At 36.7% G+C, this 11,834-nt stretch overlaps 1 protein-coding gene across 1 annotated transcript in view; it reads left to right on the forward strand.

Annotated features, from left to right (window-relative positions):
• Nucleotides 1-676, forward strand: part of LOC145983734 (uncharacterized) — a 59,792-nt gene extending 59,116 nt beyond the window's left edge. Inside the window, exon 3 of the mRNA XM_083116784.1 lies at nucleotides 562-676. Coding sequence (XP_082972910.1) covers nucleotides 562-676 — 115 coding nt within the window. The remainder of the gene's footprint in view (nucleotides 1-561) is intronic.
• The last annotated feature ends 11,158 nt before the right edge of the window (nucleotides 677-11,834 follow it).

The following is an 11,834-nucleotide window of genomic DNA, read 5'->3' on the forward strand; positions in this document are numbered from 1 at the left end:
TTTGCGTGGTGAAGTGTCACTTAGAATTTTCCCCATGCCTGTACACTGGCCACAGTTACTGCACTTTAGTAATTGAAAATAGTCCAGACTACCTCTCAGACACGGCTGGAACACACTTTAGTAATCTAGCGATAGAGTGAAATACACTACACAGATTTTCCACCCAGTATTCACATAATTTCCACCAGTAAACACGGCTGCACGTCAGGAACAGGCGGCAGCCATTTGCACACAGACGTCAGAGACACCTGTTGGCAGAGTGTGGAATGCAAAAAAAAAAAAAAAAACACAAACAAGAATCAAGATGCACCAAGGAACAATCCCAGGTCCAATTTGCCATTCTTTTTTTCACATTATTACAATTGCAATTTAAACATATTTCAATATTCCCCTCATATTTAGCGGTGGTGCAGTTATTTTGTTACAGACCCGTACATGCCTCTTGAAAGTATTAATTGGAACGATGTACTTGGAAGATGTGTCGAACAACAATGAGACATAACTGGAAATGGGAGAGCTCGAAGGAATACTCAATAACAGTCAGTGTCCTCCTATGTACAGAGTTGAGGCAGTTGACAAGTGTGGAGAATGTTGGATGTACTCAGCGGAAGAGACCGCGGGGCTACAAGGGAGAATGTGGGTGTCCTCGAGGTACACATCATCCAAGTGCACTTGACAGGATGTAAGTGGCAGCGGGAAATCTCGGAGCGGATCACCATCGAGCAAGCATTTTTTTTTTGTTCCTCGGTGACGTTTCCAGCACATGAAATATGGCATGCAAAACTTGATTCCTTTGTTATTCAAGAAGGGATTTTAACCTTTCCTCACAACTACCAGCCATCTTTCAAGTGTACTTTTAAATTTCAGAATTATTTACCAAAACGGCGACTGCTGATAATTCAGAACTATAAAGGCTAAATAGAGTCAAAGGATTTAGGAAGTTTGAGCAATAGGAACTTTAGCAAATGGCCTGCTTTGTAATTTTCATCAGTTTCAAGTTAACCGCTGGAACACCACTTTCAGAATTCTGCATCTGGCATACGTGAGAGTGAAAGGATAAATATAAAGCTATCCCTTGTGCACCGCATCGTCCCATGGAGGCCCATAGGAGGTGTGGATGTAGGAATTCATATACATTCTAGATTTTGGGGTGTAAGGAGTGACCCTTTTTGAACACGCCGAAATGTCAACATCTCTTTCACGTAGTACGCCCTGGACTGAAGCTGACTGAGGCCCGGATCCGCTTAGAAAATTTCCTACCTAATATCACTGACCCCGAGAGCCCAACCTGGGTCCCCTGTGCAGGAGTCAGACAACCTACCAACTTAAAAAATGTTTAAAAGGTATGTGAGTTTGTTAACTGTACTAGAAGGAAGAGCGAAAGACCTGTAGACGAAGAAACACGTAAAATATACCAATGCTTTGATGACACTGATATTATAATATTATATAAAGGTTTATTTTAACCTAATTCGTAATATCATCTCACCACATAAATACATGCAATTTAATTGATTGATTGATTTGGTGTTTTAAGCCCACTTTATGCACAGGAAGGGTAATCGGGACTGGACCTACAGTTTCAAAGTGGGATCCGAACCATTATGTGCATCCACCAGGAATCGAACCCGGGATCCCTTGATTGCAAGGTGACGACGTTACCACTACGCCATCCTTTAACAATCCATTTAATTGTTGTATTGTCCCGGGTTCGATATCCGGTGGAGGCACAAGTGGTTCAGATCCCACTTTAAACTGTAGGTCCAGTCCCGATTAGCCTTACTGTGCATAAAGTGGCAAACAACAAATCAATCAATCAATCAGTTGTTTGTATTGTACATTCTAGATTTCGGGTGTAGAAGAGAGTCTGTAGAGTCACCGGCAATAACAATGGGGCACCTAGATCCTGAAATTCTCCCTTCCCTGCAATGCGCTATGTGTATTGCATAACTCTAAGGCGTTGAGTGGATTTTAATAGAAAAAATTTCAATGGCAATTTCTGTCATTGCCGTTGAGTTAGGCAACACATATGGGGGCTATTCGCCAGATGTTTACATTTCTGTGGTTCCTTGGGGCGCGGGCGGGAAGTTTACTTCCGGTTTTCAATAGAATAACATGGAGTTGAAAGGTGTAAAGGCAGTGTCTTAAGAAAAGGCGACAATGATGTGAGGTCTTTGGTTACAACACGAGGTTGGGAACAAATATTTTTTCTCGGGTATCTATGCATAGTTTTCAGACAGATCCGATACGGAAAAATCCGTGAATTCAGGCAGTAAAGCGACAAGACTGGACACAAACACCAGAAAATAGGCTCTATAGTCGACACTACATCACCGAAGTAATTCAAATGAAAGTATTTTGAAAATCATAATTGTCTAACGCACATGTGTTGACTGTATTTAAAAATTGTAACTGTTTATAATCATCCAGAATTCCAAAAAAATATAATTTTATAATTTAATGTAATCATAATCAATGTAAACTTTATTAGTAAAATTTTTACTAACTTCTAATGTCTTTTCTTGAACGACACTTGCAAAGTTAATAATAAAATACAATAACGTGCATTTCAGTATTGTAACTGTTGTGCTGGATACGCACTCGATTAGCATTAATAAATAAATAATAATAAATTTAGAATAAAATTTGTTTCTTTTATTAGTTTAGTAATTATTTATTGTATAACATTTATAACAGTTATAATTATTATTATTTCCACTAATCTACTTTTATTACTGGTTATTACATAGATTTTTGACGACGCTCTCTCTAAGCCATATGATAAAATTAAAGGGGCTGAGTTTGACTACACAATGTCGAAAATTATACATTTTACTGTTGTAAAATTGAAGTATTTCAATGTTTATAATTTATGTAAGCTTCATTTCAACCTGCATAAGTCTTAACACGAAACTGTTGGTAGAAGATGAACATTGTCTTGGAAAATACTACTATTTTTACGTAAATCTTCATCCAAAGGATCCAGGAAATTGCCAACCTTTTCCAGGTACCTTTGTTTCTCTATATCACTCAAAAATTTCAAGTGATCCATTTTGTATCTGATCTTTTATAAGAAAATAAGCTTGGTGACGATCTGTATTCCACTTGTTTACATTGGAAAATTGCCCAAACCGGAAGTTCTTTCTCCGCCATCTATGATCGAATTGTCTGATCGATTATTTTCTGTTTACTCAGGAATAACCCCCATAACGCATTGCAGCGAAGCGTGTATTTGGGGTATTGGTGTCCCAATAGTATTGCCGGTGACTGCATTGTAAATGCCAATCAATCACTTAAGCATCGTACTAAACATTATTTTTACGAATTGTGATGGCTCTTAGAATGCGTTTACACTGTTCATAGCAGGATTAATAATAATAATAATAATAATATAAGCATTACGTGTATGAGCAATTTGTTTAGTGAAGATTGTCAACTGCTATTAATCAAAGGCAATTATGATACTCCGTTACGTCTACAATAGCATCCCGTATAGAAATGATATAGCAAAAGAAACAAATGTCTTACCTGTTTCTTCTCAAAGTACATTTGTCTTCATCTCGACGAAGGCATCTTCGTTGTTTCTTTTCTCATTGTCATTGTCCCATTCATTAGTGCTTATTTTATTTTACATATACCGAAGAGAATTAATGATGATTAGATTAAGTTTCAAAAGAAGCATTCAATGACAGGATTTAAACATGTAACCTTAGGTGGCGTGTTCTGGAGTCCAAAACTCAACGAGCTCAGCCACCTAAAATGGAAAGACTGACTACACCTTTTTTGGTATTAAGTTCATCCACAATTTCTTCAGTTCATTCTAATAAAAATCTTCTTCAGTCTTACGACAATGCAAATAACTCGTGCTGAACTGACAAATGAGCAGGCTGCTTGTAAGTTGTATAAGTTAATGCAGAATCTTTCCAATCAATACGTTAATGATTCGATTTCCGGTGGGAATACATTTCAGTGGTATGAATTACACTTTAAACTGTAGAACCAGACCCACATTGCCTATTTCTGCATAAAGTAAGCCGGCACCAACCATTGGCAAACATATTGCAACTTCATATTTTTACTATTATTACGCATAAATTAAAAACATACAAACGCACACAGGGTGCACACAAATGATGTACAATACATGAAAGAATGATCATACACTTGATATCGATAAAATGAATAGTTTGCCAAGTTAAACCGTAGGACATATTCCCGGCAAATTATCTCAAAATATGTATAGGTAAGGACTGTACGTACTGTCGGACAGCAAGAATGCGAAGGACAACATAAGTGATGACGTTGTGGAATTTCTTTCAAAATGACTTATTTTCTGGGTTCGATTATAGTTTTCCAAGGGTCCCAGGTTCGAATCCCGACCAGGGAATAGGTGGTGGTGAGTGCCCTTTCATCAATTTCAATGTATCATCACCCATCTTCGTGATTAGCCGAAGTGGCAGAAAAGCGAAGTAAAATAAATCAAATCAAGCAATCAATCGATTATAGTTTTATTTTCACTAATTAGCTTGGACAAAATGTGTCAATGTAAGTCGTAGAAGGGTTAACGGAGATGTTAAAGTAAACAAGTAAGCACACAGTGTGTCCCCCCCTTTTTTTAGTTAATTGTGAGGAGGGATAACGTTTTAAAAAGTTGCCATAAGGAGAATTAAATATTTCAATACATATTCATAGTGGTGCTAGGCCATTGAAATGTAATCTAGCTCCATTTTATATTATTTTAATATATTGAATTTGTAGCAGACATTTTATAGACACAATATTTCGAAAAGTTTTACCACACCTGTAACCAAACTTTATTTCTCAGGTGCGGAAGTTAATTCAAACATAAATTAGTTTGAGAAAAATACATGCAATTAGATGTATAATCCCCGAGTGAAAACCACAGTTAAATAAAATGTCATACTTTGTGAAACTTATTCAGTTCATCGAGTTGAAAGTAATGAAATAAAATTGAGATTAAATGGCAAAATTAGTCTAAAATGAAGCAAAATGTAGAACAAAAATATTCGCGCTTTGTGCGTGTGCAGATGTGTGTGTGTGGGGAGAGGGGTTAAATAATTCATAACAATATGAATGCTATAAATATCTTAGTTTTCAAGCATTAGTCCCATGTGCACATGCATTCTTCTGATATACTGTTCAAATATATTCGAGCTTTTATAATTATTACATCTGCTTGCAGCAAATTGATAAATTATATAGATATATACAGACTTGGTTTATGGTTTCGAAGACAGCGTGAACACATTTTCATGAGAACTTGCCTTTTAATATGTATTCAATGCGAATAAAAATTTCAACACGCCATTCTTTATTTTGGTACTGTACATCCAACCTCATCCTCAGTTTAAATTTTTTTTCGTGAAACTGCTTCTGCACATTTCAACACCATTTTTATCTTTCTCTGTCCAAAATAACTTAAATTACAATAGGTTTTATTTACTTACCTTCATTTTACAATTTTAACCTTTTCCCTTCTTTATTTTAGTTGCGTAAAATCTCAATAGCTGTGTAAGTAAATGGGATTTTATTCTCTTCTATGATTTTAGCAGTGTTGTATTGGATATCCCTAAGCAACACAAATGTATTCCTTGGTTTATATAGGGTTAAGAAACAGAAAGTCGAAAAATCTTATAAATCTGAAAATGTAGCAATGCAGCGTCGTCTCTTCTTTCATTTTGTCGAAACGTACAATACCAAGTAACACAAATTCGATATAGTAATATACATTCACTTGATTGCGCACCTTTAAAAGTTTTTGTCAAGGCTAACTGAAATTTTATACTTCTATCATGTATTCTGAACATAATTCATATCGACAAACAAGATATTGGTACTAACAAAGGAGAAAAAAAAGCAGTTTTACGTGGCACATCGTTCGCATTATTCACTTATCCTATTTGAAGTTACCGAAGTTTCTTCATTAGGGCAGGTGTCCACAGAATTGAATTCCAGATAGGTGAGTCTATTTATCATTTACTCATCAGCCCACTACCATCAGTGCTGTTAAGGCTTGGCTGGACCTTTGGCATGCAAATGGGCGAATTTTTTCAAATATTCCTTTCCATTCGAAAAACTTCTTGTGTATTTCAAAATATGAAACATTACATCAGCTTAGAATTCCTTCTAGAGCATTGGCGTGAATTTTCATGTAGTTTTCTTTCACTGTTGTCTAGATATTATCAATAGTTTTGTGATTACATAAGTCTATTAAACTATTGATAATATCTAGACAACAATGAAAGAAAACTACATGAAAATTCACGTCATTGCTCTAGAAGGAATTCTAAGCTGATGTAATGTTTCATATTTTGTAATATCCAAGAAGTTTTTCGAATGGAAAGGAAAATTTGAAAAAAATCGCCCATTTGCATGCCAAAGGTCCAGCCGAGCCTTAATCTTTTCATAACGTCTTATTTCTTTAATATGTAAGAAAAAATGAAAGTGATACATAGTTGTTTCACATATGTGAACTGATTGTGTTAACTGCTTGGAAAGCATTTATGACAACGTGGATTGAAAGTTAAAGCAGCAATGAAATTTCCCACGGATTATTATCAAGGGGCCTGCGTTTAAAGCACTCTTTACAAGTCTTACCACAGCGTAAGATTTCTAATATTAAAACCTCATATCTTATAAACCTTAAAACTCTTCTCCCTTGCAAAGATACCTTCAGATGACTGTACAGAATCTTCTTTCAACAAGAAAAAACACCTCCGAGAGACCAACAAGCACTTGTCGCTTGCACAGAATAACCAAGTAAGTGTTAGTTTTGCTCTAATCTAAACGACTCTTTCTTTTTGTACCTCTTTATTTGCTTCTTGGTTTAAGAAATCTCCAGCTTGTTGATTCTGCCATGACACAGCAGCGATTCTGGGAAGAAGCATGGATGGACTTTCACTTGAATCATTGCCGTATAAAGAAACAATATATATATATACTATATACATACACACACACACACACACACACACACACACACACACACACACATAATATTTCGTTTCTTTACTATGCTTTAGTATTTGCTTACTCAGGAATTTCCTAAGGTGGTATACGCCCGTAAAAGGAGAATGTGGCTCTTTTTACATTATCGGCGAGTGTATTTCTTCTTTTCACGTGCTAGTCTTTTTTAGGGCATTTGAGGAATGTACTTCTGTTCTGATCAACTCAGCTAGTTAAGTCGTTCTGTACAGCTGAAAGTCGTTTTTATAAATACTGGCAGAAATGCGCGGAATCAGTCAATAATAACCAATTGTAGGGAACATTTAGTAATTTGGGACGAAGGGAGATTAGAGGGATTAGACTAAGTTGAAGAGGTAAACAAGTGCAAATAGGGCCTCCTCCCGATGGCGTAGTGGTAACGTCGTCGCCTTGTAACCAAGGGTTCCCGGGTTCGATAACCCGTGGAGGCACATAGTAGTACGGATCCCACTTTAAACTGTAGGTCCAGTCCCGATTAGCCTATATGTGCATAAGGAGGACTTGAAACAAAAACTCAAAGTGTAAATGCAGGCGGGAATGCAGAAAATGTGACGAATAGATCTGAAGAGAAAATCGTGTGGAAACTTTAACCTAAACCATAAAATAAAGAGATATCTGTATGCATGGAAACTTATGGAATTAGAATATTAAAAATAAACACTGCCACCGGAGGAAAAATGGCGTGGGAGTCAGAAAGACAAGACAAAAGTTAGGATGTACAATTGGAAAGCGTAGAAGATGATACCTGATATACTCAACCCAGTGGCGAACACTACCTTCGAAGAGAGATAGCGGGAGCTACAAAACATCCACTCACCCTTCACATATCAAGGATGTGCATATTTTATGCATTATGCCAATATCTTTCTTTTCACGATATGTTGGCAAAAATATTCAATACCAATTGACCACCCACCCCTTAGACACGGGTAGCGCGGGCTACTCCTGAGTATATGGAGTGTCCGCCACTGACACAACCGGTTAACCATTCTTTTACTAGTTATCGAATTGTTGCATTACATAATTGTTCTCACGCGAACTCTTTTGTTGAACTATTTCTTACCACACATTCTGCGAATTACAAGCTATGTGGAACAATTACATTCCTTCCAGTTCACATGAAAAATACGATTTGTTTGAGAGATCAAAAATAGGTTTGGTTTAGTTTTCTGGTAATGTTATCCAATAACCGTATAATAATTTCAATTCGCCATTTTTTTGGTGAATAAAGGGAAATTTTCATAACGGGAAACAGTTCTATTAAAAATCTGGCCATTTTTCCTTAAATTGTTTGGTTCCACGTAACAAATGCATGTCAGCTAAGTATTTGGTACTGGTGACCAAATATTTACAATAATATTAAACTAGTCCAAAATATTTTCCTGCCAGTGTTCAGCGAATTGGAAGATATCTACATAAACACATGTAATTCTTTCAATATTCTTTTGATGAAACAATGCGAGAGTTTGTGTGCTCCTGCATGCTTGGGGAAGGAAGCGATTAAGTAATATTCCTTCCGTACTCCTTCATCTGGAGAAGCCAAGAATTGAATCGCGGCTACATTCTGTTTATTCCCTCTTGAGTTCATTGTCCGTCGTTACTGGTTGAAAAGCAACGTGAAATATACACATACTTTTTGTAAGCCTGGTGACCCTGCTTATTTTATTTCCTTGTTGAAGCATTTACCTAGGTCCAAACACCACATGGCACTAAAGCCGGGGGCGGGATATTAAGAGCATATTTTAAAAGCACTGTGTAAAAGAAATAATCGCACTTGCTTGTACTTTCCAGAAGTTGGTGCTTTGAACGAATGTCCAACGCGTTAATTTACAAAACGTGGATCGCCTCAGTTCACCACGAAGAATTGTTGGTGGCAAAGATTTCAAAGACGCCGATGTATCAGTAGGTACGGATGAATGGATAATAATTTGAATACCAAATGAATGTTCATGGTGCTACTATACTTCTAAATATAATGGACATGTGCACCTTCTTTTTCCTGCAATCATGAGTTTTTTTATACATATAAAATATATTGTGTGATAACATCTCACCTTTCCCTAACATATATGATCACCTAACTACTTGGGCATTGCCAGAAAGTCTTCTACTTTTTATGACAGCCGGTCTCTCGTAAAATCTTCAGGAATTTTATGATTTTATGTGCTTGGCCGGATCTTTTGCGGGCATGCTGTAAATTTGACTGTGATTTTCTCAGGTATGTTTAGCGCAACTTCCTTCTTCGTCACCGCTCCATATAAATAATCAATGGGAAGTTGTCAACCAATGACACCGAAACTGTATATTTTTGTTAGGATTGGGCAGATTGATCGGTACTCTATCGGTATCGGCCGTCATAGACATTACCGATAATTTAACCGATCTTTTTGCAAATATCCCGTACCATTTTTTACTATTTTTTTCATATAAAGATATAATTACCTTGGTTCTGTAAAACAACAGTCAGTACGTGACAGAACATTTTTAAATATGTGAAAACCTATGATCATCATTGAGCATTTGCAACTTTATATTGAATTACTGGAACATCAGTTGTATCGATATTGCTATCGGCAAAGATTTCACTTCAGCCCATCCTTAATATTTTGTAAATAAATATTTTCATCAACTATGTAGATTTTCTGATCTTCCATCTCATTTTTCATAAACCGATTTTCCCTTGTCATTGTTGTTTCTGTTTCTCTGGTGTACGTGAAAATTATTTCTAGAGTCCGAAAACACAAGTGAATGAGGAAATAATAATGCAACAAAACCATACACTTGGTGATTGATTTTGTATATCACGCAAGTAGCAACTAAGTGCTAACAAAAGTTTTGTACCCCAGGAGAGGCCAAGAAATTGGACCTCCCTGGAAATTTAGGAAAATTAAGGAAACTGTAGAAAAATTCTCCTGTTATAGGTAGTAATGCTTTTAAAATATTGCAATTCACTTTCTCCTCAAATTTTCCGTGAAGGTAATATTGCACAATTGGCCCATCGCCATGTTAGGTCACTTGGTTTTACACTCAGAGACCGATCGTACTGTGGGGTAGACTCATGATCTACACGCTGAAGGTTCCATGTTCGAGTCCCATCCTGAACCCGGTTGTTCCTTTGTGGCCTCAATACAAGGAATACAGCGCAAAATTCCATACCCACCAAGTTTTAATAATATTCCCGCTAAAATTATAGTCATTTAAATTTCACCCATCCTCATCGTCGCGATTAGTCTAAAGAGATAGAAAATCTACGTAATGTAACCAAAATACAAATACAAAGAATTGAAACGAAACGTCAACGTAGCAGAGGGACCTCTTTGGGATGATTGTGCTACATAACATTCTGTTGCAAGCCAGTAAATTTGGAGGCTTGCTTGCTCGAAATAAAGTGTTAAGTAACGGAAATTTTCCAATCAAGCCACTTAATTTGTCACTCTCAAGTATGGAGGCACCACCAATATATAGTGAGTAGGTAAGGACTGCACATGATAGTGCTTAAGAAAAAATTCGCTGGGAAGAGCATGTTTTAATATTATTCGTAGCTAAACTCTATATCACAAATGCCATGAATATATTTTAAGCGCGTTAAGTGGTAGACTTTCGATCTCGCCACCGAAGTTCCTGGGTTCGTGTTCCGCCCTGGACAAAAGTGTTCTTTATGAGTGTCTGTCCCTTCATAAATTCTATCTTATCACCACTGATACTCATCGTCGCGATTAACCAAAAGTGGCAGAAATGCGTCGCTAAATAACAAAAATACAATATAAATATTTAAATGAAAACTACAAACATTAACAAGCTACTGTGTATTTAATTTGAGGATTAATATCCAACATTCACAATAATATTGCACCATGTTTTTGGCAAATTTATTAAAGGAGGATAGTACTAGTACTGTCGAAACAATCAAATGAGATCATTAAATGAGTCATGCATAGTTAACAGAGAGCTGTGAATGCGTGGGTATGTCCGATGGCGTGGTTGTAAATACATTGCCTTGTAATCAATGGGTCCCAGATTCGATTCCCGGTGGAGGCACATTGCACAGTTGTTTTAATCCCACTTTAAACTGCAAATACAGTTCCAATAAGCCTATCTGAGCAAACGAGGGATCAACTCACTATTTCTCTAGTTTCAGGGCAAAATCCCGGCATGGGCACGAGTGGCTGTTGTACAATTTAATAGTTTCTCATCATTGTCGCGATTGTTCTAGAGAAACAGAGACACGCCGTAAATTAGGTACACAAAATTAAATCGCAAAATACATTTTTGATGTTGCCGATCAAAATTAACTCAAACAACAAGTGGTTTGTCCGAAGAAATCCATCGTCCCGTTTGATTGATTTGAACGCCATTTATCACAAAATAATGACATTTGGCTTGCGTTTGAATTTAAAAGAGCACCTTAAACTTGACAAATATATCGGTAAAGATGATAATCGAGAAGTGGCCAGGTTTCAAACACAGAACTTTCAGATTCTTAAGACTGGAGTATTTAATCACGTATTCTGCTCTTGCAACCGTCCAAGGTGCAAAATTAAGTCAAGGCAATTTTAAAAGAGGTGTGCGCAAAAACAGCCAGAAAGGCCGTCTTAGAAGTTCTTGAAAGTAAAATGTTCGTGCACAGATAGAAAGGGAATCACCTGAAATGCTAGTCCAGATGCGGACTGCAAAAGAACTCTTTAGAACTCTTTTAACCCTTCCAATTAAAGCAAGATGGCGGGAGAAGATAACGATAAACGGAGATTCACATACTGGTTTGTATGGTAATAATAATAAACTAGTTCTACGGGAGAAACAACTTAACGTCCTTGGGATACCAACAGCAT

The sequence above is a fragment of the Lepisma saccharinum genome, chromosome 2, assembly GCF_977018435.1.
Source record: "Lepisma saccharinum chromosome 2, izLepSacc3.1, whole genome shotgun sequence".
Lineage (NCBI taxonomy): Eukaryota > Metazoa > Arthropoda > Insecta > Zygentoma > Lepismatidae > Lepisma > Lepisma saccharinum.